The sequence below is a fragment of the Schistocerca nitens genome, chromosome 4, assembly GCF_023898315.1.
Source record: "Schistocerca nitens isolate TAMUIC-IGC-003100 chromosome 4, iqSchNite1.1, whole genome shotgun sequence".
NCBI classification, from domain to species: domain Eukaryota; kingdom Metazoa; phylum Arthropoda; class Insecta; order Orthoptera; family Acrididae; genus Schistocerca; species Schistocerca nitens.
This window is the reverse complement of record NC_064617.1, coordinates 959,056,937-959,084,527: the sequence shown is the minus strand read 5'-3', so window position 1 is coordinate 959,084,527 and position 27,591 is coordinate 959,056,937. Positions and strand designations below refer to the sequence as shown.

General features: G+C 42.5%; 1 protein-coding gene across 4 annotated transcripts in view; it reads left to right on the top strand.

The window, feature by feature from the left end:
• The window catches only part of LOC126253638 (atrophin-1), a 154,266-nt gene that overhangs the window by 18,781 nt on the left and 107,894 nt on the right, over positions 1-27,591 (top strand). For all 4 annotated transcript variants that reach the window (XM_049955125.1, XM_049955126.1, XM_049955127.1 and 1 more), the window contains 3 exons: positions 5,218-5,333; positions 19,826-19,885; positions 23,502-23,679. In XM_049955125.1, coding sequence (XP_049811082.1) covers positions 5,218-5,333; positions 19,826-19,885; positions 23,502-23,679 — 354 coding nt within the window. The remainder of the gene's footprint in view (positions 1-5,217; positions 5,334-19,825; positions 19,886-23,501; positions 23,680-27,591) is intronic.

The following is a 27,591-nucleotide window of genomic DNA, read 5'->3' as shown; positions in this document are numbered from 1 at the left end:
CTTGATGTGGATTGCTATTGGCCCATCAGCCTCACCAACATTCTTTGTAAGCTGCTGGAACATATGGTATGCCGGCAGTTGGGTTGGGTCCTGGAGTCATGTGGCTTGCCCAGGGTCGCTCTACCATTGATAATCTTGTGTCCATGGAGTATGCCATCTGAACAGCATTTTCCAGATGGCAACACCTGATTGCCATGTGTTTTGACTTACGTAAAGCATACGACATGACTTGGTGACATCATAGCATTGCCACATTGCATGAGTGGGGTCTCTGGGAACAACTCCCGATTTTTATCCAAAACTTCCTGTTGCTCCGTACTTTCCATGTCCAAGTTGGTGACTCCCATAGTCCCATCCATATCCAGGAGAATGGAGTCCCGCAGGGCTCTGCATTGAGTGTCTATTTTTAGTGACCATGAACGGTCTAGCAGCAGCTGTCGGGCCCTCCGTCTCACCTTCTCTGTATGCAGACAACTTCTGCATTTCATACTGCTGCTCCAGTACTGTTGTTGCTGAGCAGCGCCTCCAGGGAGCCATCCACGAGGTGCAGTTATGGGCTCTAGCCCACGGCCTTGTTTTCAGCCGCAGAGTCGTCGTGTCATGCATTTCTGTTGGCGTCGTACCATTCATCTGGAACACGCACTTCACCTTAATGATGATCCACTGACTGTAGTGGAGACATATTATTTCCTAGGACTGGTTTTCATCACTCGATTGACTTGGCTCCCTCATCTTCGTCAGCTTAAGCAGAATTGCTGGCAGCACTTCAATGCCCTCCGTTGCGTGAGCGACACCAATTGGTGTGAAGATCGCTGTATGCTGCTGCAGCTGTACAGAGTGCTTGTCCAATCCCGAATTGACTATGGGAGTGTGGTATACAGTTCGGCAGCACCTTCAGCATTGCATTTTTTCGACCCTGTGCACCACTGTGGGGTTTGATTAGCGACAGGAGCTTTTAGGATGAGTTTGTTGACCAGCGTACTGGTGGAGGCTGGTGTCCCTTCACTGCAGATCAGACGTGTGCAACTGCTCGCCAGTTACGCAGCACACATTCATAGTTCCCCTTAGCATCCGAATTACCGTCTCCTTTTTCCCGCTCACTGCATTCCATCTACAGCATCAGTGGCCCGGATTGGGGCTAATGATTGCGGTTCGCATGCGGTCCGTTCTTTCCGAACTGGAGTCCTTACCTTTACTCCCTCTAGTTGCGGTCCGTTCACGTATGCCTCCATGGTGTACACCTCGGCTGCAGCTTTGTCTGGACCTTTTGCATGGCCCTAAGGACTCAGTTTACCCTGCTACTCTCCACTGTCACTTCCTCTTGATTCTTGACGTGTTCCAGGGCTGTGAAGTGGTTTACTCCGATGGCTGATAGTCACTTAGGCTTCGCATATGTTCATGGAGGACATATTGAGCAGCACTCCATGCCAGTTGGCTCCAGTGTATTCACTGTGGATCTGGTGGCCATATCTCGTGCTCTTGAGTATGTCCGCTCATGCCCTGGTGAGTCATTTCTCCTGTTTGCTGACTCATTGAACAGCCTGCAAGCTATCAACAAGTGCTACCCTCACCACCCTCCGGTAGCGTCCATTCAGGAGTCCATCTATGCCCAGGAACAGTCCCGCCGTTCTGTGGTGTTTGTGTGGACCCCAGGACACGTCGAAATCCCCAGCAACGAACTTGCCGACAGGCTGGCCAAACAGGCGACTTGGAAACTGCTTCCGGAGATAGGCATCTCCGAAGCTGATCTGTGTTCTGTCTTACACTGCAGGGTTTTCCAGCTTTGGGAGATGGAATGGCATAACAGCATGCACGACAAACTGCATGCCATTAAGGAGACTATGACTGTGTGGAAGTCTTCCATGCAGGCCTCTCACAGGGAATCAGTTGTCCTCTGCCAGCTCCGTATTGGCCATAGGTGGCTAACACATGGTTACCTACTCCATCGTGTGGACCCACCTCAGTGTCGCTGTGGCTCCCAAATGACTGTCGTTCACCTCTTGCTGAACTGCCCACTTTTAGCCGCTCTGCAGCAGACTTTTAACTTTCCCAGCACCCTGCCTTTGGTATTGGGTGACAATGCCTCCACAGCCGCTTTATTTTTACGTTTTATCCGTGAGAGTGGGTTTTATACTTCTATGTAGGTTTTAGTGCATGTCCTTTGTCCGTCTTGTGTCCTCCACCCTGGTGCTTTTAGGGTGGAGGTTTTTAATATATTGCGGAATGGCTGGCTTTCCCTTTTTATTCTCGTGGTTGGCCAGCCACTGTCATCTGCTTTCATGTTTTACTGTCTTCTGTTTCTAGCATCTCTCTGTTGTTTTCTTGTCCTCTCTTGTTTCTTATTGTGTTTTCTGTTTTGTCTGTTTTATTCTCACAGTTGTGGCATTGTTTTATTAGGACCAAAGGACTGATGACCTTGTAGTGTGGTCCCTTCTCCTGCCTCTAAACCAACCAACCATCCACAATCTGGATGTTTCCCAGAGGCAACAACTACTCAGTGTTTTTAACCTCTTTTGGCCAGGTGCCTTTCCTTCGCAATCAGGACAGTATAGTTACCATATCCGTAAGTGTGGGAAGATCCCAATGTCTCTCAACAGCTACTGCCCAATTAGCATGATTAATGTACTTTGTAAACTGCTTGAGAGGATAGTTAGCTTCAGATTATCAGGGCCTTTTGTCCCCATATCAGTGGAGCTTCCAGGAAGGATGCTCTATTACAGACTGTTTACTCTGGTTGGAAACAGCAATCTGACAAACTTTAACTTACTGTTGGCACCTTGTCGTGGTCTTCTTTGACCTGCATAAGACATAAGATACGACTTGGCGCCATCTCATTTTAGTTACCCTCCATGACTGGGGCTTTTCTGATTTTTACCAGCAAGCTTTTATCCCAGAGGCTCTCCGGGTCTCGAGTTCTCACTTCACTCAGCACTCTGATTCAGGACAGTGTGACCCACAGGGTTCAGAGTTAATTGTCACTCTCTTCCTCATAGCCATCAATGAGCTTGTAGCATTTGTTGGGCCTTTGATTACCCCGGCATTGTACTCATATATTGATGATTTTTGCATATGGCAAAGCTCTCACTCAGTGGCATCTGCTGAATGTTGGCTCAAAGGTGCCGTCCGACGGGCCTCTGCATGGACCCTCTCCTACAGCTTTTGTTTTCTCCCTCCAAAGTGAGGGTTATGCATTTTTGCCATTGACCCACAGTACACCCGATCCAGAACTTGATTTAGGTGACCAGTGCGTAGATGTTGTAGCACAGTCCCATCTCTTGGGCCTCATGTTTGATAAAAAGCTGACATGGCCGCCCCATGTTCACCACCTGACTGTGCTTGCGGAAGCTTAATGCTCTCCGCCTCCTGACGCACATATCTTAAGCTGCAGACCGTGCTACTTCTCCCCATATTTACCTATCGTGCTCTGGTTTTGTCCGGACTAGCTTATGGTAGTCAGGTTTATGGGTCAGTTGCTCCTTCTACTCTGATAATGCTTGACCCTGTTCACCATTGTGGTATGTATTTGGCCATTGGTGCCTTTCGCACTAGTCCCATTGGCAATCTACTCGCAGTAGTGGGGATTCCCCTTGTACAAATATGGTGGAGCCAGTTCCTGGTTTCTTATACAATTGCCATTCGCCATTTCCCCAACTATCCCGTGTTCCCTGCCCTCTTTGCAAATGAGGGATGTCTCCCTCCTGATACCTGCCATTCTGAAATGTCACTCGAGTAGAGCTGGCCAGTTTTGGATGCAGAGTTGTGGTTGTGGGAAGCTATAGTATAGGTTCTCCAGTACTGTAGGGACATGGAGTCCAGAAAGCTTCTCAACAGGAACATTGTTTATTATTTGACACTTTCCACATGGTACGTGGACAATAGAGGCCCAGGAATCAGTCCCGGCTGGTAGACTGTGTGTGAATCCCTAATGGAATGCTGAGTCAGCACAACAGCAGCTGGAGGAGATAGCAGCATTGCTGAAGCAATAGTGTAGTGGCTCTGCAGTGCAGTCAGACACCCTGAGGTGATAAGAGTTGAATTGGGACCCTCAGAGATTAGGGGATGCCACTGCCAGGACAGCCAGTGTGTCCTCGCCCCAACAGATTCCGCTGAAAGCTCGGAACCATCAGTGCTAGTTGACAGCTAACAGATCAGAGCCATCTACATCTACATCCGTACTCCACAAGCTACTGTAAGGTGTGGCAGAGAGTTCTTTGTACCACTACTAGTCACTACCTTTCCGCTCTATTCGCAAATAGTGAGGGAGAAACATACACAATCTAATTTCTTTTATCTTACTGTCATGGTCCTCAAACCAAATGTACTTCGGCAGTAGTAGAATAATTCTGCAGTTAGCTTTAGTTGCCGGTTCTCCAAATTTTCTCTGCAGTGTTCTGCGAAAAGAACGTTATCTTCACTCCGAGGGCTTCAGTTCGCTGTTGACAGTGCTTGATGATGAGCCTGGAGGAGCTTAGCCATACATGTAACTGATAACTGTTGTGGAGACTGAAGATCCACAACAGCGAAGGAATGTTGCTGCTGGCTAAAGGAATGTTGCTACTGCCTGAATGGGAGCATTTATAATTTCTCTGATCTGCTATGTTAGGACATGTGGTAGTCTCCTGTCATGTACTTGGCTGTGTTGCACTGTGTAACAATAGTCACCACTATTGCAGAATGCTGCAGCACAGGTGCTGCACCATAACTGTTGCAGCACTCAGCTTCATAATTAATTCAGAGGATGGCCCACATATCCCGTGCCTGGATACGAAGGCCTGTCTGAATTTCAGGTTGCAACAATATAGTGTTCACTCGACAACATATGTCAGAGGGAGTATGATGAATGACAATCCTTCTTTCTTGTACTTATTTCATTTGCAGGTAAGGGATTGCAAAAAGGACTCTGCTAATAATCCGTTTCTCTAGTTTTTAGCATTATGGTAAATACAAATGATATGTGGGAGGAATTAACATGCTTCTTAATTAATCTAGGAACATTAAACTAGTAATTTTAAAAAAGTTAGCTTTTATTAGTTAGTAATGTAGTGTTGATTGTTATAGTTGAAAACTCAAATGAATGATACCATGTAAATAATACTATTTCTTGTTTTCTGATTTTCATTCCGATGAATCGTTACTGTAAAATGTTGTTATTGTACCAAATAATATTTAGTGCATTGCAAAATTGTATGCTTATAATAAACCATGTTACTTTCACAGCCTATGGGAACGTAAAAGCTACTAAGGTGATCAGTGACAGAGCTGGAGTGTCCAAAGGATATGGCTTTGTAACATTTGAAACTGCAGAAGAAGCTACTCGTTTGATGACACAGGAGGTAAACACGTTATTGTTTGTGTCATTGCTGTTTCTTGTGGCAAACACAGTTATTCTTTAAAGTCTCAGCTTCCCAGCTGCCTCTCAAATTTTTCTTAATATTGGTGCCACTTCTTCCTATATGCACACTGAGGTTTTGCACATTTTAAAAGGTGCTAGGGCATTTTTAGCTGAGGTCACTTAAATGTGTGACCCAACATAGCTGATTTGAATTCTACAAGATTGTGTGTGTGTGTGTGTGTGTGTGTGTGTGTGTGTGTGTGTGTGTGTTGATGCCAATTAGAGGACTGATAGGATGTTAGTTCAGTGGACCCCTCAGCCATGTTCTGGAGTAGAGGTGCACGTGCCAACATTGCATACTAATCTTTAACACACATGCCACTGCACTCGGCAAGTACTCATGTTATCAGAGGAAGGCAACGGTAAACATTCCTCTACGACCTTGCCCATAACTGCTGTGGATTTGTACCGTATTTACTCGAATCTAAGCCGCACTTTTTTTCCGGTTTTTGTAATCCAAAAAACCGCCTGCGGCTTAGAATAGAATGCAAAGCAAGCAGAAGTTCTGAAAAATCTTGATGGGTGCCGCCACAACTAACTTCTGCCGTCGAATATATGTAGCGCTACACAGGCATGCTTTGTAGGCACAAAGATAAATAGTGGCACCAAATCCTCTGCGTCAGTAAATACATTAAAAAAAAGGTGGAAGACTAGCTTTTTTCTCCGCCCCGAGTTTCGACCACTGCATTTTCATACATTATCCAACGAAGTAAATACAAATTCCGTATTGTTCATCTTCGAATGTAGCAGCATTTCAATGTACTACGAAAATCCGACTGGCAAGACTGTTTGGGATGTTTGTCAATATGGCCAACTCATTCTGAATTTTTTCCTACCTGTGAGAAGAGATGGTTGCTATAGGAACTTCTATGAATTGTGAATCACATGCAGTATTCTCTTCACCATAAGAACAATACGAATATAAACATTGCCATGTATTGTTTCGTGTTTGCTGCTATCTCATTTAAATCGTGTCTGCCTAATAAATTACGAAACTAGAGTGAGACAACACCAAACGCGGAAGAATATACATATGTCATGTTTATGTTTGTATTATTCTTATGCCTAATAGTGATAGTCAGAAATGAAGCACAGCAATTGACTAGATTTTTAAATCTAAGATGACTCTAATTTCTGTGCAGAATGTAATGTACTAAAGAGGCGCCTGCAAAGATTTTCAAACGGAGAAAAATTTTCGCTAAAATCTCGTTCAGAACCTCTTCTATCATACGCAGTGTATTATTTGGTTCTTGTTGATCATTATCAAAGAAAGCAGCAGTGTAAGTAACACCAAACAGCAGTCTCTTGCCATTGTTTTTCTAATGAGGTGATTCCTGTCTTTTTTTTAAATTGTAAGCGGCGGTAGTGCGCAAAAAAGCAAGCCATGCCGCGTGCGGCGACAGGCCGTAAACACTCATTATCAGAATGCGACAAACAGTGCATGACACAGTACAGTAATGCATTTTCAGCTTAGAGTGACGTAAACACCTATAACAAAGAGAAAGGCACTTATCAGATCAAAGAAAAATAAGCAATCAATTCAAATCAGACGAAGCACGTGAAAAAGGAAGGGTACCCGTATAAATACGGACGGAGTGCCTGATGCTTTGCAATGGCTACGTGGTAAAGCTTAACTGCTAAGCTTACGACTTGAACCAAACTACTGTAGCTGTATCGTCATTCATTAGAGCTAAATTGTGTCTCATATTACAATGGACCAACTTTGTTTCGATTTGGAGGTGCAGCCTAAAACTTTTCTCTCCCCTTGAATTTAGAGTCTCAAATTTCAGATGTGGCTTAGATCGGGAAAATTTTTTTTCCTTGATTTCGAGTCTCATTTTTCAGGTGTGGCTTAGATTCGAATAAATATGGTAACTACTCCTTTCTTCACTCATTTTAATTTTCTACATCTTTCATTTTTTGACCTGTCTATTTTTCACTGTCCACCTCCCACCTATGTTACATACAATGTACTTAGATTTTCAAACTTAGTAACTCATGCACAATGTTTTGATAGTAATCTCTCTTGCATATTACTCTGACCTCTACCTGTAAGCTCTCAGGTTTTCAAATCTTGTCAAGTGCAGTCCCCAACAATCAGTCTTCCTTCTCATCCCGTCCAGTAAGACTCCTCTGACCCAGGGTTCTGGGTGACTTTTCCGAGCTCTACCCCTTTTCATAAACCTCTCCAGTTCGTTTCCCCATTAGCCCTCTTCCTTCCCGTTCAACCCTACTGCTATAAGGATGAGCCACTGGCTCCAAAAGCTTGTATAAGTAAAACCTTTTCATACATGTGTGTTCTCCTTTCACTGCTTGGTGGTTATATTTTTTATCCATCCAATTGCATTATATTGTCAGAAATCGATTATTTTAATTGTTTTATAATTATTTATATAATTCGATATAGGAAAAGTATTTTTGAAGCAGAATTTCATCTGCTCATTCAATAGAACGATCCCAAATTAATGAAGTGCAATATTTGTTTGTTGATACGTATTACAGGGTGTATACACCCCAGAACAACTGGGAAAAGGTGGGAATTTTTCATCAGGGAAAATTCCAGGAATTTTTCATTCTGTTTTCAGTTAATTTTTTGTAATTTTGACTGTTAAGATCTGATTTTACTTTATCCTGCTGTTGCAGAATAGTACTAAAACAATAAAACATAAATGAGTGGATAACATCAAAATAAAGCTTGCACCAAAATAAAGCTTGAGTTGCAAAGAAAATGAGCCATTTGCAGCAAAACACACAGTACACACACAAGCGTCTACCGGCAGCAACATATGTCAAAGGCTTTAGTGTGAAGACTTTGCAATACTCATTACAACAAGTTGCTTTTGATGAGCATGAGGTCACAACTGTTTTCATTTCTAACAGGTTGCAGAAAAATATTGTGACTGGTGATTTGAAAAGCGTTACTTTCAACATAAATATTCTTTTACGCAAGATGAACTATGTTACATGTGAAAAATGTGTGATTAATTTCTTTAATCACAGAGCATTTTACTCTCATTCAAAGCATGAGGACTACCCACTTAGAAAAATTTCAGGCCCAGAAGACCAGCCATATATGCCATTATTTAAAATTTTACTGGCACATTTGTGTTTGGTAAATCTTAAGAGTAACACAAACTAGAAAAGACCAGTATTTTAATATGAAATCATAGGTTTTCTTGTAGCTATAGTGTGTGTGTGTGTGTGTGTGTGTGTGTGTGTGTGTGTGTGTGTGAATTTAAATCATTAACGTCTTCTTCATGATTATTTGTTTATTTATGCCACTTAGCAGTGATGTTGATATTGACTGACTACATCATGTGGCCTATGCTCTGAATATCTGCTGTTATTGGCTGGTGAGATCAGGTGAAGTGAGCCTTGATTGGCTGACAAAAATATATCACAATCTCTAGTTCAGTGTTTCATAAGCTACTGTACTGTGCTGTATTTGGTAGAATTTGTATTTGTACTATTGTGATGAAAATATGCAGTATACATGTTGCCATGCATCAAATATCTTTCTAAAACATGATTCTTCCCCCTCCCTCCCTCCCTCCCTCCCTCCCTCCCTCCCTCCCTCCCTCCCTTCCTTCCAGTGTCAAGAAGTTTTACACTGGTATATAACCTCTACCATTCAAAAGATTGATAAGTTTTGCAGCTCTGAGGAAAAGTATGTTCATAAAATTACCTTCCATCAGAAAAGTGGAATGTGCTAGACAATTGTGATATAACTTTCAAAATGGTAAAGAGCATGAGTTGGTAATCACTTTCATTATAACTTTATTAGAGCAGATCCAGATTTTGGCTAGTAATTGGCCATTATCAATGCATTATTTTGGAGTTAAAAATATACTGGTATTTCTACACCTGTTCTTCTGGCTCTTGTCACGGTTTAGTAGAATGGAAATGACAACTGATGGCTGCTGTTTACCATTTGGAAAGTGTATTGTCACTTAACAGGGAAAAAGTCTATTTTCACTTCTAGAAAAAGTGTATTTTTAACTGGGGAAAAATAGAGGAATTTTTTCTCCTCCACATATACATCCTGTGTTAGAAGTGTCACTAAAATATGAAAAATAACCAACTGCTCGTGCTGTCACTGCAGAAGCACTGAGTATACTTAGTGTTTCACTGTTCCTACTAATACATACTGAAAAAGCAAATATCAGACTAGACTAATTTCAGACCGCTCTGTTGAATGATCATGTAAAGTTATGCTCCAAAAATTATTTTTCTGCATTGCGTGATACAAAAATTAATAACGATGTACATTAAATCTGTCTCCGAAACCATTCGGAATAGGGCATACTTTATGCGAAGACTATCCGCATGTAGTGTAATATTTCTTTCATCCTTATGACTGCAGTTGTCACAAACAGAATGTTTCCCTGTAAAGCTAAGTTTTGAATTTGGAATTTGTCCAAACTTTTTTTAGCTTGTTGATTTTAAGTAATGTGTTGGTATTGATTGAACCTGAAAAAATTTTCCTTGGGATGAAGAGATTTTGAGCTGCTTTGATCCTGCAACTGACAGAAGCTCTGAATTCCATACTTCACGAGCATTCATAGCAAGCCCCTTTCTTTCATGTGGATGGCGGTTTCTACAGCGTGGATGTGGTCCGAGGTATTCATGCCTGTTGTACGAGGCGATTAAAAGGAGTTTCACACATTACGGCCATCATGTGATGGTACCCTGTGAGGTTTGACCTCCATACTTCCAAATTTTCCTGAAGAGTGGGCCAATTGGGGAAGGGAGCCTTATAAAGTGCATCGTGTCCATCATGCATTGAGATCTTTAGCCCACTTTCTTGTCGTTGCATTGCAGTCCTGCCCATTTTCCATCTCTTGGGCAAGGACACCTTCCTGGGAGTGTTTTCCACCATGCACTATGCAGTGTTGATTTCTGTGTTGACGATGACCATGGACTTCTTTGCACCTGATATCCAGCATGGTAGCCAGTCTGATATGGTGGGGCCGCCATGTACCCTGTTGGTTGTAGCCCCCCTGACCACACAGGGATCGCTTTGCTGATGCTTGCGCCGTTAACACCCACGTATGCCAAGGGGTAGATGCCCATCCTCGTGGGGCATCGGGCCTCCTGGCAATGGCCATCCTGCCTGGTGGCCTTTGCTGCGGCTGGGTGGCGCCCGTGGGGAGGCCCCCTGGTCGGAGTGGGTGCCATCAGGGCAATGACATGCGATGAAGCGTAGTCCATCATCTCTTGCTGGTGGTGAAACACCAGCAGTCTCTTAAGTGATCACGAGCTCAATTCAATGCACAGAAGTAAGTCCCCAAAACGTTCCCCTCCCTGGCCACACCATGGGAGGAACGTCAGGCTAAGGATGGCAGCGGATCTTATTCGCCCCAGTACCTTGTATGTTCGAGAGCTGTTGGGGAATCTTTCATGATGATGAAGCCTCAGTTTTTTTGTTGCAAGTTTAGAGGACAAGTTCGGGGTGGTGGAGGGCTTGTCCAAAATGATCTGGGTCTGTCCTGATAAAAACAGCATCCTCTGCCCAGTCACAGGAGTTACTCGCTTGTGACAAGCTGGGGGATGTTTCTGTAACCATCACGCCCCATAAGAGCTTAAATATGGTCCATGGTATCATATTTCACAGACACCTTCTTTTGCAGTCCAACAACAGGCTGTGCACCAATTTAGAGTGGTGAGGTGTACATTTTGTTGGGCGTGTCCACCGGGTTCTGAAGGATAATCAGGTTGCCACCGGTGCCTTCATCCTGGCCTCTGAGGGCGATACATTGCCCAAGAAGGTCAAGGTGATGGTCTACTGGAGTGATGTAAAGCCCTATATCCCTCTCCCAATGCGGTACTTCAAGTGCTGGAAGTTCGGCAATATGTCTTCCCACTGTACGTCCAGCATCACATGCCAATATTGCTGATGCCCATCATGTCCCAATACTCCATGTGCCCACTTCCCATCTGTGTCAACTGCAGAGAGCACTATTCACCCTGCTCACCTTACGGCAGAATTCTCCAGAAAGGAAGGAAAATCATGGAGTACAAGACCCTGGACGGACTGACCTACACTGAGGCTAAGAGAAATTTTGAATGCCTGTGTCCTGTGCGTATGACATCGTCTTACACTGCTGCTACTACATTTCTGGCACCATCAGCTCCGCCAACCCAGGTCACCTCTCAAAGCCGGAAGACTCCAGCTGTCCCCTTGATGGTGGGGGGGGGGGGGGGGCATTTCCCTCCCTGTTACTCCTGCACCACCTACTTCAGGAGCAACACCACCCCAACCATCGGGGACATCCATCCCCACTTCCAAGCCGAAGAAGTGTAAGCCTTCTTTGGCTTCTCTCGCTAGGAAGGAGTCCCTTGGTTCACTCCTTTCCCAGGTTTCTTCTAGTGGTAAAGACGACACCCGCCAGTGGCTGAAGAGCCCAAAAGCAGCTGGTCGTAGGGCTTCATGCTCTTCTCCAGTCCCGGAGACTGAGCCAGTGAAGTCCTCCCAGCCAAGGAAACCCAAGGAGCAGCGAGAGAAGTCCAAAAAGAAAACCACTAAGAGCAAGGAAATAGTGGTGGCACCCACACCACCGCTACCTACAAGCTCTGCGGCTGAGGATAGGGTGGAGATTTTGGTGACTGCTGAGGACCTAGATCTCGCCAAACCCTCAGACACCATGGATACAGATTGCTCAGGCAATAAATTGGTGGCAGCAGGTGACTGCGATGCGTAAAATGCCTCATTGAATGTTCCATGCCTTCCCAGTCTCACGATATCAACCTCCAGTGGAATTGCAGTTGTTTTTTCCACCGCCTGGCTGAGCTACGGGAAGTGTTAAGCTTCATATCTGCTATCTGCGTTGCACTCCAGGAAACCTGGTTCCCAGCAATGCCGACCCGTGCCCTCAGAGGCTATGAGGGGTATTACAGGAACCGTAGTGACTATAATTGAGTGTCAGGTGGAGTTTGTGTTAATGTCCTAAACTCGGTCTGTAGTGAACATGTGGCCCTTCAATCCCCACTTGATGCTGTGGCTGTCAGAATAAGGACGACACAGGAAATAACTGTCTGCAATGTATATTTTCCTCCAGATGGTGCAGTACCCCTGAATGTATTAGCTGCACTGATTGATCAACTCCCTAAACCTTTCCTACTTCTGTGAGATTTTAATGACCATAACATAACCCCATGTGGGGTAGTACCATGCTTACTGGCCAAAGCAGGGATGTCGAAACTTTACTTTCGCAATTCGACCTTTGCCTCGGGCCGCCACACATTTCAGTGTGGCTCATGGTAGTTACTCGGCCATTGATTTGTCAATTTGTAGCCCAGGACATCTCCCATCTATCCACTGGAGAGCACATGACAACTTGTGTGGTAGTGACCATTTCCCCATCTTCCTGTCACTGCCCAATGTCAGGCGCATGGATGGCTGCCCTTATGGGCTTTGAACAAGGGGTACTGTGGAACTTTCACCTCTGCTGTCACCACTAAATCTCCCTCACAGGGTATCGATGTGAGGTTGAGCAGGTGACTAGCACAATTGTTTCTGGGGCAGAAAACACGATCCCTCGCTCTTTAGGGTGCCCAAGATGTAAGACAGTCCCTTGGTGATCACCGGTAGTCACTGAAGCAATTGAAGAGTGTCGGCGAGCTCTACAGTGGCATAAGCGGCACCCTTCCCTGGAACTGCTCATAGCCTTTGAACGGCTCTGTGCCCGTGTTCTCTACCTTATCAAACAACGGAAGAAAGAGTGTTGGGAGAGATATGTCTCCACCATTGGGTGCCACAAGGCACCTTCCCATGTCTGGGCAAAGATCAGACCTCTTTCCGGGTACCAGGCCCCAACAGTTGGCCCCCGTGTTACCATAAATGGCGAGTTACGTATCGACTCAAACATGATTGCCGAGCACTTTGCCTGAGCCTCTGCGTCGGAGAGTTACCCCCCCTCCCCCCTCCTCCAGCTTTTTTGCACACTCAAATGGAGGCTGGAAGGGAACATCCTCTCATTCACTACACACTGCAGTGAATCCTATAATGCTCCATTTACAGAGTGGGAGCTCCTCAGTGCCCTTGCACATTGCCCTGACACAGCTCCTGGGCCTGATGGCATCCACAGCCAGATGATCAAACATCTCTCATCTGACTACAAGCGACATCGTCTCATCATCTTCAACCGTATCTGGTGCGATGGCATTTTTCCACCGCAATGGTGGGAGAGCATCATCATTCCAGTGCTCAAACCCGGTAAAAATCTGCTTGATGTGGATTGCTATTGGCCCATCAGCCTCACCAACATTCTTTGTAAGCTGCTGGAACATATGGTATGCCGGCAGTTGGGTTGGGTCCTGGAGTCATGTGGCTTGCCCAGGGTCGCTCTACCATTGATAATCTTGTGTCCATGGAGTATGCCATCTGAACAGCATTTTCCAGATGGCAACACCTGATTGCCATGTGTTTTGACTTACGTAAAGCATACGACATGACTTGGTGACATCATAGCATTGCCACATTGCATGAGTGGGGTCTCTGGGAACAACTCCCGATTTTTATCCAAAACTTCCTGTTGCTCCGTACTTTCCATGTCCAAGTTGGTGACTCCCATAGTCCCATCCATATCCAGGAGAATGGAGTCCCGCAGGGCTCTGCATTGAGGTCTATTTTTATTGACCATGAACGGTCTAGCAGCAGCTGTCGGGCCCTCCGTCTCACCTTCTCTCTATGCAGACGAATTCTGCATTTCATACTGCTGCTCCAGTACTGTTGTTGCTGAGCAGTGCCTCCAGGGAGCCATCCACAAGGTGCAGTTATGGGCTCTAGCCCACGGCCTTGTTTTCAGCCGCAGAGTCGTGTGTCATGTATTTCTGTTGGCGTCGTACCATTCATCTGGAACACGCACTTCACCTTAATGATGATCCACTGACTGTAGTGGAGACATATTATTTCCTAGGACTGGTTTTCATCACTCGATTGAGTTGGCTCCCTCATCTTCGTTAGCTTAAGCAGAAGTGCTGGCAGCACCTCAATGCCCTCCGTTGCGTGAGTGACACCAATTGGTGTGAAGATCGCTGTATGCTGCTGCAGCTGTACAGAGTGCTTGTCCAATCCCGAATTGACTATGGGAGTGTGGTATACAGTTCGGCAGCACCTTCAGCATTGCATTTTTTCGACCCTGTGCACCACTGTGGGGTTTGATTAGCGACAGGAGCTTTTAGGATGAGTTTGTTGACCAGCGTACTGGTGGAGGCTGGTGTCCCTTCACTGCAGATCAGACGTGTGCAACTGCTCGCCAGTTACGCAGCACACATGCATAGTTCCCCTGAGCATCCGAATTACCGTCTCCTTTTCCCGCCCACTGCATTCCATCTCCGGCATCACTGGCCCAGGTTGGGGCTAATGATTGCGGTTCGCGTGCGGTCTGTTCTCTCTGAACTGGAGTCCTTACCTTTACCCCCTCTACTTGCGGTCCGTTCATGTATGCCTCCATGGTGTACACCTCGGCTGCAGCTTTGTCTGGACCTTTTGCATGGCCCTAAGGACTCAGTTTACCCTGCTGCTCTCCACTGTCACTTCCTCTTGATTCTTGACGTGTTCCAGGGCTGTGAAGTGGTTTACTCCGATGGCTGATAGTCACTTAGGCTTCGCATATGCTCATGGAGGACATATTGAGCAGTCCATGCCAGTTGGCTCCATTGTTTTCACTGTGGATCTGGCAGCCATATCTCGTGCTCTTGAGTATATCCGCTCATGCCCTGGCGAGTCATTTCTCCTGTGTACTGACTTATTGAGCAGCCTACTAGCTATTGAGTAGTGCTACCCTCGCCACCCTCCGGTAGCGTCCATCCAGGAGTCCTTCTATGCCCAGGAACAGTCCCGCCGTTCTGTGGTATTTGTATTGACCCCAGGACATGTCGGAATCCCTGGCAACTTGCTGACAGGCTGGCCAAACAGTTGATGCGGAATCTGCTTCTGGAGATAGGCATCTCTGAAGCTGATCTGTGTTCTGTCTTACACTGCAGGGTTTTCCAGCTTTGGGAGATGGAATGGCATAACAGCATGCATGTCATTAAGGAGACTATGAATGTGTGGAAGTCTTCCATGCAGGCTTCTCATAGGGTATCAGTTGTCCTCTGCCAGCTCTGCATTGGCCATAGGTGGCTAACGCATGGTTACCTACTCCGTCGCGTGGACCCACCTCAGTGTCGCTGTGGCTCCCAAAAGAGTCATCCACCTCTTGCTGGACTGCCCACTTTTAGCTGCTCTGCGGCAGACTTTTAACTTCCCCAGCACCCTGCCTGTGGTGTTGGGTGACAATGCCTCCACAGCAGCTTTAGTGTTAAGTGTTGTCTGTGAGAGTGGGTTTTATACTTCTATGTAGGTTTTAGCGCATGTCCTTTGTCCCTCTGTGTCCTACCCTCTGGTGCTTTTAGGGTGGAGGTTTTTAATGTATTACAGACTGGCTTTCCGTTTTTATTCGCGTAGTTGGCCAGCCACTGTAATCAGCTTCATGTTTTACTCTCTTCTGTTTCTGGCGTCTGTTTTCTTATCCTCTCTTGTTCCTTTTAGTGTTCGTTGCCTTCCCTTCGTTCTTTTGGCTTTTCCTTTCTTACTGTATTGTGCTTTCTGTTTTGCCCATTTTATTCTCACACTCGTGGCATTGTTTTATTATTACCAAGGGACCAATGACCTTGTTGTTTGGTCGTTTCTCCTGCCTCTAAACAAACAAACAAAGCAACCAACCCATTTCTGGCCAGCAGGTGGATACACACCTAAGTGGAATGACAAGTCATTCTGCAGTTCCCTAACAGATAGCGCTAGCAGCAAGCTGGACAGAAAGAGAAGCATTAACTCTTCATTTAAGTGTTTGGTTAAAAGCAAAGAACAAGAAGACATTCATAATTCATAGAAAATTAATATAAATGCATCATTGGATGCTGTTGCAGGGTGATAGCTATTCCCTATGTGTTTTCATTGTTCCTCAGATTAAAATTTAGTAGCCTTATTTATTTCAAACGTTGATAGTTCCATAGCGTGTCTGTAGGTTTTCATATCAGCAGTACTAGACGTGCTGATAGTGAAACTTGAAACACGAATTTTGTAGTTAAAATGTAGTAGTAGTAGTAGTAGTAGTAGTAGTAGTAGTAGTAGACTTGATTAACTGATTGGTGAAGTATATTTTGGTGTGTCTTGTGATAAGTGGGGTGTCATTGTCAATTTGTCTTGTAATTGTGTTGTTGAAAGGAAAATGTAAGTTGTCATTATTTAAATCATTGTCTTGTAACGAGAGATGTTGCTGACTACCTGAAACTGCCATGAATGCCTTTATCATGAGATCCACTGAATTTTTTAATTGAAAACCCTGCATTGTTCTTGGGTTTTTCTTTGGAAGATAAACCCCTGGTGAAAGAACGAAAGCAGACACCAAGTCTGTGTATTAAGAAATCTTATGAAAAATATGTAAGGCGTTACCAAACACAATGGTAAAATTCAAAACGTTGATTAAGTGGCTGCATTGTAAGGAACAAATGTTTTGTTTTTACTGTGTACTATTTGGAATGGGTAATGATGATTTGGAATGGCGAAAGTGAGGAGTAGGCAAATAGTGTCTTCAAAATATCCTTTCGAAAACTAAAGAACATGAGAGTTCCATTTCACACATCGCAGAAGCTGTAAAATACAATCAGCTAGGTACAGTAAGAATTGACCATTGTCTTTCACCACCAACACACATTTGAGCTTTGAAACATAATGAGAAGGTTGATCAAAACAGAAGTACAATGAAGAGACCTACGTGGACTATCTGCTTTTTACTACGTCAAGAGTTAGCTCTTGGAGGTCATGACGTAGGTATCAGTAAATAAAGGAAACTATTTACAGCCTTTGAATTTCTTGGCAGAAGAAGAACCATACAGCATCCTTTGGAGTATTTAAAACACTTTCTCTGACACACAGAGTGAGTTAAAATTTCATGTGAAGTTAAAAATAGTCCTTTTATGGTCAGCATAAGGCGACAAAACAATGGAAGTCTCAACTAGAAGTCAAATGAGTGTAATTTTTTGTTTCCCAGATAATGAATCGGGAGAAATAACAGAGGTTTGTAGGATTTTATGAAGTATTCAAAGATGGGAATGCATAAGGCAACTGTTTTTGTTGCAAGTGCTATGCAATTGGACTATTGGTAAAAACAAATTAGTATCGCAAACATACGATGGTTGCAGTGTTGCGACAGGGAAAATTATGATGTCCATTCTGTTGTTGAACAAGCATATCCTCATGCTGTCTTTATCCACTGCTACGCACATCAGTTGAATCTAGTCCTCCTCTGTGCTTGTAACAAAAAAAAAAAAAAAAAAATTACACAAGTAAAAATAAGTGTAAAGTCTAGCAGGATTTCACACATTTTTTAGCAGTTCCAGTAAAAGAAGTGAACTTCTGAGGGAAAGGGGATTTAAACTAAAAATTTCGTGTGAAACAACGTTGAATTTTCATTCACGAGCTGTACAAACTGTTATTCTTCACCATATAGACCTGAGAACAGCATTTAATGATGTGATAAACAGTGAAGGGTGGGATGATAATTCTTTACAACAGGCAATTGGGCTAAATAGTATACTGGATGATCAAACTTTTCTGTTGTACTGCAGCTGTGGAATTCAATTTTCCAACATTTTCTTTTTTGACATCTTTCAAAGTAAAACTGTGGACATAGGACGCTGTAAGCTTGATATTGAAACCTGCATTATGGCTTTTGATAGAATAAGATGTGAGGAAATTATTCTGAAATGCATAGTGGAAGCTGAGCGCCTTATAAATTCAGCAAGAGCGTCTAAAATTAATTTTAACAAACCAGAGGCAAGTATTCAGAAATTGAGGAGGCCATCATTCAGAATAATTGAAACAGTAGTAGTAAACATGGGAACTAGATACTAGGTCTTTCAAGAAACAGAGTTTACAGAAACTTCCTGGCATATTAAAACTGTGTGCCGGACCGAGACTGGAACTCGGGACCTTTGCCTTTTGCGGGCAAATGCTCTACCACTTGCCCGCGAAAGGCAAAGGTCCCAAGTTAGAGTCTCAGTCCGGCACACAGTTTTAATCTGCCAGGAAGTTTCATATCAGTGCACACTCCGCTGCAGAGTGAAAATCTCATTCTAGAGTTTACAGAACTTGTAAATCAGAAAAAGTTCTCAGGTTATAGTAGGCCAAACAATTTCCGATACATGAAGTTGAAAAGCAACTTAAAATACATCCATTCTTTGACACTGATAAACTGAAAGGGGAACTTATTTATTTACAGCAGTCAAGATAAACGTCCAAAGCCTCAGGACCTCCTGAAAGCCATAATTAACAATAGATTAAAAAACGTTCTCTGAAGGTGTGAATTTACTTTTGTTGGTTCTTAAAATTCCAGGAACCACTGCATCTTGCAAATGTAACATGAGTACATTCAAACCCATTAAAACATACCTTCACAACACAATGACAAATGACAGACTGACAAACTGGCGATTTTGGCTGTAGAGAAGGGAACTGCGAAATCTTCAACCAAACTCCTGGAGTTCGTATCTTGTTATATGTTTACACTAGAAAAAGGACAGGAGGATAGAATTAATTTATGAAAAGAAACTAGCAATTAGTTATGGGTTATCTTTTTATTATTGTGTGGCTGTTTATTATTTTTATGCATTTATTTATAACAGTTTCTGTAGTAGTTTCAATCTTAGTAGAAATAGGTATCCAAGTTACTTTTGCAGTTTTTCTATTTTACAAATTTTTGTTGTAAGATTTTTCTTTTTTCGAAATTTGTAATTCTCAGCCTTCCCTACAAAAAGTGCCACGCTTCGCCACTTTTAATCACCGATATGTTGTTAAATGACAATTATAACAATTCCTATCAAGAACTGTATTTTTTATGAATTTTCTGTGTAGTGTTGCCTTAAAAGGCATCCTTTTTAATATGTGAGTTATAACATGAAAACAATTAACTATTAAAATTCTTTAAACACCAGTGTAACTTTTGCATAACTTTATAACAACAAAACGTACCAGTACTGATGAATTTTCGAGAGATTTTCAATGTGTCGGTGATTAGAAACAACAGATTCGTAGGGTGTATGTTACAATATAAAACCCACAAATATGGGTTTCAACTGAAAATGACAAATACAATGTCTTCCAAGATCTGCTTGTGATGTAGAGTGTTCTTACAGCTTATTGGTTCAGCTGTTAATAGCATGTTTCTGGACTATTGCAGAACTGTGTGTTTCATGTGAGGCAATGGCTCGTCATTATGAAATAACAGCAAGTGATGTCACAAGACTTGTACAGCTCCACGTTAATGTTAGCGAACTTGTACTATGCAAGAATGACTTTACTTGTGCTGAAAAACATATCTTTACATTGATACTGCTGATATTTTTACTTAATGTGTGTTTGGTTGAATGTATCAATTATTCTTTCCTCAGGCCGATGGCATCGTGCTGAAAGAAAGAAAACTAAACATCGCACCTGCTATAAAGAAACAGGTATGTTCAATTACAAGATGAAATTGTCAGGATTTGTAATGAATGTATTGCTCACTTATGTATTGAGACTATGTTTTGGTTCCTCCTCTGATTAACAAACTAATTTTTCCAGAAAATTGATACTGCACTAAATGTTTCAAACTGTTAGTCTCTGTACTACCAGCTGTCTTTTCCAAGCCCAAGTCATTGCTGTCGTTTTTGTTGTTGTTGGATGGTTGTTAGCATTCCTTAATTCATTATATTCTACAATATCCCAATCATCATTTCCTTGAAAATAAGCTGTGTGGCCAGAAATTACCTGCAGGAGGTGAAAATCCAGAACTGCTAATAGTGAATTTTCCTTTTGTTACTCTCCTTAGTAGTAAACGTTTATATTCCCACTAGCTCTGCAGTTGACGAAGAGATTAAAAGAATGTATGATGAGATAAAGGAAATTATTCAAATAGTTAAGAGAGAAAAGTTGTGATGAGTGATTGTAAATTGGTATTTGGAAAAGGAGGAGAGAATGGACTGGGGTAAAGGAATGAAAGAGGAAGCCACCTAGTAGAATTTTCCACTTGGCGTAGTATAATCATGGGTAACACATAGTCTAAGAATTGTGAAAGATGTTGCATACGTGGAAGATACCTGGGGACACTGGAAGATTCCAGATTGATTAAAATCTGGTACAATTATATAAATCGCAAGACATTTCTGGTAGGAGATATGGACTCGGGCTATAATCTGTTGGTTTTGAACTGTAGATTAAGGTGAAGAAATTTCAAAAAGGTGGGAAATGAAGATGATGGTACCTGGAAAAATAGAAGGAAACAGAAGTTACCGAATGTTTCAGAGAGAGCTTTAGGTGTTGGTCTGAGATGCAAGAAAGGATTACAGTAGGGAATGACTAGGCAGCTTTGAGAGATGAAACAGTGAAGGCAATAGAGGATCAAGTAGGTAAAAAGACAGGGCGTAGTACAAATCCTTTCATATCACAGATGATACTGAATTTAGTTGATGAAAGGAAGAAATATAAAAATTCAGTGAGTGAAACAGGCAAAAAGGAATGAAGTATCTAAAAAATGAGATTGGCAGAAAGTACAAAATGGCTAAGCAGGAATGGCTATAGGACAAATGCAAGGCTGTGGCAGCACATATAGCTATAGTTGAATCGGCATAAGAAGATCCCTGACAGTTCACAGCACTGTTGCCAGCTTTCAACTGCTAAGCCCAAATGACTGTAGGCAAAAACAGTAGCTAACTACAGAGCTGTGACAGCACTTAGTCATTGCCATTCAGACATTTAAAAAATTGCATTGCATTACATGTTCGGTTGAGATGGACACACAAAATTGGCACTCCCAACCTACTACAACTGTCTGGAATCATGTTACAAAAGCTTGACTGTAGGGTAAAGGCAGGTTCTGCCTATAGGAGAAGAGACCTTTCGAGAAAAGATAAGCAACTGTGTGAATATCAAGAGCTTAGAAGGCAAACAAATACTAAGCCAAGAAGGGAAAGCTGAAAGGTGGAGGAATACACAGGGCTGTTAAAAAGAGCATTTTTCCACATGATCAACTTAATATTTGCCCCCACTCCACTCCCGCCCCTCTTCCATACTTTCCCTGATATGCTTTGACCTGTCTCTGTTTTTGATAATAATTGGGATATGCATTGTATACAACTCTTGCCCTTCCCCCCCACCCCCCACCCCGGGGAGCCCCTAGAGGCCACTATTGTGATGTGTCCCATATAGATATATGTTATGTCTTTGTGTCTGTATAGATACTGAGGCTTGTGTCATTTGTGGCTTAAATGGGCCCTAGGAATATATATATGAGGAAAAAACTTAATTGCAGTGTTACAGTAAAGAAGTAGTACATGAGGACGTGAGAGGAGATACGGTATTGTGAGAAGAGTTTAACAGAACACTGAAAAGACCTAAGTGTGAACAAGGCCCTGGAGTAGACAACATTCCCTCAGAATTTTGTAGATCCTTGAGAAAGCTAGCCACAACAAAGTTATTCTACCGTGTGCATGGTATGAGGCAGGTGGAATTACCTTCAGACTTAAAGAAGGCTGCAGGTGCTGATATGTGAATACTACTGAACCATTTGCTTAATAAGCCATGATCACAAAATATTGGCATGAATTATTTATTGAAGAGTGGAAAACGTGGTAGAAGCTGATCTCAGGGAAGGGAAATTTAGTTCTGGAGAAATATAGGTATATGTGAGGCAATACTGATCATACGATTTATCCTAGAATGTAGGTTGAAGAAAGGCAAACCAGTGTTCATAACATTTGTAGATTTAGTGAAAGGGTTGGAGAGTGTGGACTGGACTGTATTCCTCGAAATTGTGAAGATAGCAGAGTAACATACAGGTACTGTAAGGTTATTTACAACTTGTACAGAAAGCAGACTGCAGTTAAAAGAGTGGAATGACATAAAAGGGAAGCAATAACTAAGGGAGGAGTAAGACAATGTTACAGCCTATCCCTGATGTTTAATCCGTGCCTTGGGGAAGCTGTGACGGAAACAAAGGACAAATTTGGAGAAGTAATGAAAACTTGGAGGTTTTCTGACGACATTGTGATTTTTAGATGGCTTAGCTCTTGGAAGAGCAGTTGAACAGAATGGACAGGATCTTAGAGGTTGTAAGATGAACATCAGCAAGAGTTAAATGAGAGTAATGGAATGTAGTCAAAATAAATCAGTCTATGCTGGGGAATTAGATTTGGAAATCGGACTACAAAAATAGTGGAAAAGTTCTGCTATTTAGACACCAAAATAACTGATGGCTGATGTAAAAGGGGTGTAAAATGAATCATTTCTGGAAAAAGATGAATTTGTTAGCATTTAATAATACAAATTTAAGTAGTAGGAAGTCCTTTCCGGAAGGTATGTCTGGAATGTCTTGTATGGAAGTGATATGTGGACGATTGGCAATTCGGACGAGAAGATAACAGTAGCTTCTGAAGTGTGGTGTTATAAAAGAACTCTGAAGATTAGATGATAGATCGAATAACAAGTGAGGAAATACTGAATCAAAGTGGGGGGAAAAAATAAATTTATGGCACAACTTTACTTAGAAAGGATTGGTTGATAGGAAACAGCCTGAATTACCAAGGACTTGTCAATGTTGTGGGTTAAAATTGTAGAGGAAGACAAAGGCTTGAGTAGAGTTGAGTTGGTTCATGTGGATGTAAGGCTGCAGTAGTTACATGGAGATGAAAAGGCTTGCACGGCATAGACTGGCATGGAGAGCTGCTCCAAACTAGTTTCAGACTGAAGATGACAATAAGTAGTATGTAGATTTCCCAGTCGGACTTACAAATTACTGTTTCAGTTTCAATTACAGATTAAGAGCCGTGCGTATTTTATAATGTGACACTATATAACAACAAGAACTCGTTTACTCCTCACAATGCAGAACCAAATAAAACTTTAAAATTCACCCTAATTTTTTAAAAACACCTGTTACATTTAGAATTCAAGATAAGTTTCTCTCATCTTCTGTTTGTTTACTTTTATCCTCTGTATTTTGTTTCTCATTTAATGTTAATGGATTTGTATGCTTTGCATTGGAATTTGTTATTAAAGGGAAAAATTAATCATTTCAATACCCTTTTTTAGCCCTTTGGTCGTTCATATGAGGTTGCATCCCCTCCAGCTGTACATGGCAATGCAATCCTTTGCCAGAATGGTATGCCGTATACTTTCCATAATGGTGTGGCATATTTTGCATCTGCACCAACTCATGCAGCTGCGTCAACACCCTTAGCAACTGGTGGGGATCCTACAATTTATCCAGGTAAGTTGTTGCAAAGTAGATATGGTGTATAATATTATCCATAATGAATTTTCACATTGTAGAGGAATGTGTGCTGATGTGAAACTTTCTAGCAGATTAAAACCATATGCCAGACCTGGATCTGAACCTGAGACCTTTGCCTTTCTTGGATAAGTGCACTGCCAACTGAGTTGTCCTAGCATGATTAAAGACCTGCCTTCACAGAACTACTTCCACCAGGGCTTTTCTCGTCTCTTCCAAACTTCACAAAAGTTCTCCTGCATATCTTCTGGGACTAGCATTCCTTGTGAGTCGTGTTTAGATATGGAACAATCATCCCTTGGGTCAGGTAGACAGTGGGAGTCAAAGTCGGACAGGTGAGGCAGTGAAGTTACAATGTGTTAGTCTGCTTGTCCAGGTGTCAGAGAGAAATGCTAGACAGGGCACTGAAACAGCTTGTGTAGTGTGGGTCAAGCCAGTTACCCCTCCTGACAGCGCAGAAGGGAGGGGGGGGGGCAGTGGGACCCCATGTGGCAGCCTGCTGACATGCCACAGTGAACTCGAAGGCTTCGGCGCACTCTGAGGATGCACACTTAAACCTGTACTCACAGCCTCTTCTGGATGACTGTTGTCATGAAGATGGAAGCCCAGGGCTTGCTTAGCACACACAGTATATAGACAGGAAGGCAGTAGACATGTAGCCTGGGAAGCCACACTCAGATGCCTACCCAGCAAGTAAAAGATGACAGTTTGCAGCCAGTTGGCTAGGCAGTTTACCAGAGGAAGGTCCCATATGTCTACATATTCTATCAGTCATGGCTGCAACCTATCAAGAGCGACAGTGGGGGGGAGGGGGGGGGTTCCTCGGGCAAGCAGCACATCATATTTCGCCAGCAAAGCTAACCTGTAAGTAACAAAACTCATCCTGTCAGGATCCGTGATACAGATGGAACACACACACACACACACACACACACACACACACACACACACACACTCTGCTGATGTGCTGTCCAGAAAAAGAGTATTTAAAGCCAGATATCACATCATTGTAGTAAGTTAGGTAGCTATTGGCTCTTGTTTAAACAGCCCTGTCTGCATCGTGGTGTCTCAAGTATGGACACTTTTCTCTGCATCTGTGTTTTCCATCAGTACTAGACGCCTTAGGAGTGGTTGACCTTACAGAGGTTCCAGCTTCGTGTCCTGGTCCAGCACACAGTTTTAATCTGCCAGGAAACATTTAATATTATCTTTATGCCTGTTGACTTTCAAGTTTGGAGACAGTGAAGTGCTTATAGTACATACAGTATAATGATTTTACCAGTTCTAGGTAATTTTTTGTTTAGTTGTAAGTGTTGTATTGTGCAGCACTATAGCTGAAGTTTTTTTATTACTATATTTATAAACAGATTTACAGAAATCCATTTAATTCATAGTTGTGGGATAAGTAAGCAGTCTGTTTGGAAGAATATAAGAATAGGTAGAAAATAGGAAAGTTAAATGACTGCTGCCAAAGTTTAAGCGTATACTGTTCCTTCTTCCATGGCATTGTCATTCATAGGATGCTGAAATGTTTGAACATGGTATAAAAGTCGACATGAAGGGAATAGGTGGTACTATATCAGCTAAATTACCTTAATTTTTGCAATATCAACAACTTTAAAAAAATCATTCTTTAACGGGGTTGTGCTGTTTACACTGTTCTCATGCGTGAATCTGAATCACTTTCACTGCCATACTATAGAACTCTATTAAACATGTTTTTGCGAACATCTTAGTTTTTCAATTGCTATAATCACTACCTTTGTTTCTTAATATTAGAATATTTTCACAGTCAGCATATAGTACACAGAATGATACTTTTTACAGCTAAATTCTTAAGGAACACTTCATTGTTTCAACATGTGGCCCAACCAATGGGGCACAGCAGATGTATATGAATATGTTACATCATGCCTGATTGTCTTAAATTGTGCACAGAAATGTCATTTGTGCTAGCACACAGAAGATACTCGCATACACCACCAGATTGACATCTACATAGATACTCAGCAAATCATACTAAAGTGTTTGGTGGAGGGTTAATTGTGATTTTAAAGCTTAAAGATTTTAACATGTTTCGTCTTGAGTTCCGATGAGTGAGCCTTACTTCTCCATTTCTCTATATTGAGGAATCCCGACAACTCTTTCCATGGATTTTTTGAGGCAACCTAACGAATCGTGTGCAAAGAAACAATATTGACTCTTAATGTCAGGCTATTAATATCTGCGTGCCACAATATGCAGCTAATACTTTATTAGCTGAAAAACATTTTTTGCTACGTCTGGTCAGTTTAAATCACAAAGTTCTTTGGCTGCATGTTAAGCTCACAACATTAGCCCACAGGCTTAGCATTTACATGTGATGTGCAATTTCCTTAAGTGACTATTTATCAACTAACAGGAAAATAAGACCATTCTTTTTGCTCTTATTTGATATCTGTCAATATCTATTTAACAGTAAATTTTCTTCATAGGTCCTTTGCAAAATTACGTAAAACATAGTAAAACTGTTACAGTTCCCTGCTAATCCACATACTATTGACAGCTCCTAAAAGTGCTGTAAACCAAATTCCCTTATTAATCACCACACAAAAAAATGCTGAAAGCAGCGTACTACAGCTAAAGGTCCATCACTCAGAACATACGAAAAATTGGGAAGGTCATCTGTAGAATCTCCTTAAGTCTTAGATACACATGGCCCTAACACAGGAAAAGTCTTACCCTCTGAACAAATTGTCTAATTTATCACTTCACTATCCTGCTCTTGAAAGGTGGTCCGTTCTGCCGCTGTACAGGGGTCACAGAGGTGGGTTGCTCTTCGCTTCAGGTAAATGAAGACTGTGCAGAACGGATTCAAAACTATTAAAATGTCAGATATTCTCATGCCCTAGGTCAATGTATTATGGCTTTGGTTCTCCCAGTATTGCTGTGTGTGCTTCAGCATCTGTTCCGCATGAATACACCCATCATGGTGAGCTATAAGTTGGTTTAGAGAGGTGATGTCAGGTTATAAAATATTGAGATAGGTCAGGTCTCATTCTGAGAATACCCCTAATGGTTTATCTGGTCAGTCCAACAGTGGCAGAATTCGGTTCATCATGGTGGGTTCTGTAACAGTGGCTGGAGGTGGAATGTCTGCTCCACTATTTCACAAGTTGTAAGTTGTCCTGTCGATCAGCAAGCCACTGCTGTGCAGTTGCAATTGTTGCCCTGATCTCCACCCCTGGCATGCAGCAGCTTGGGGAAAGGAAGCTGTCATTACTTGATGTCGTCCCCCCCCCCCCCCCCCCCACACACACACAGGATTCCTTGCATGAACAGATAACAAACGAAAACCCTCTTTGAAGTTTACTATGCCTCCAATGTGAAACAACCATATGTATAGGCCCTCCCTCCCCCTGCAATAGTCTTTCTAGCAGTGAAGTTACACTTTGTAGCAATTACGTATTGTCTTCCCAACTTTTCCATTAGAAGATTTTAATCAATGTTAATAGCTCAAAATAATTTTACACACTACTTAAGCTAAACAAAATTTAATGGTACTCATCATCCTCCTTGTTTCTGAGATCTCAACTCGTATGATATTTCGCATGTAGATGGCGCGAGATTCTTCTTTTGGTTCTCATGCTCTATCTTCCCTTGCTCATTTCTTCAGTCGGTGGTGACACTTGGGGCAATGAATCTGGAGCATCTTGAAAAGGTTGTAGGCATCTGAAATTAACTGTAGTCATTAGAGTTGGAAATTCTAGCTTGAGATTTACTGGTGATGTGATCTCAATCTCCTGGTACTGCGCCTGGTAACATGTAATAAACTTCTTGGTGTTACACTTTAGGGTGTATGGGCATAATAGCAACATCCACTGCCCCATTCTGTACCCCGCCAGTCTGTCT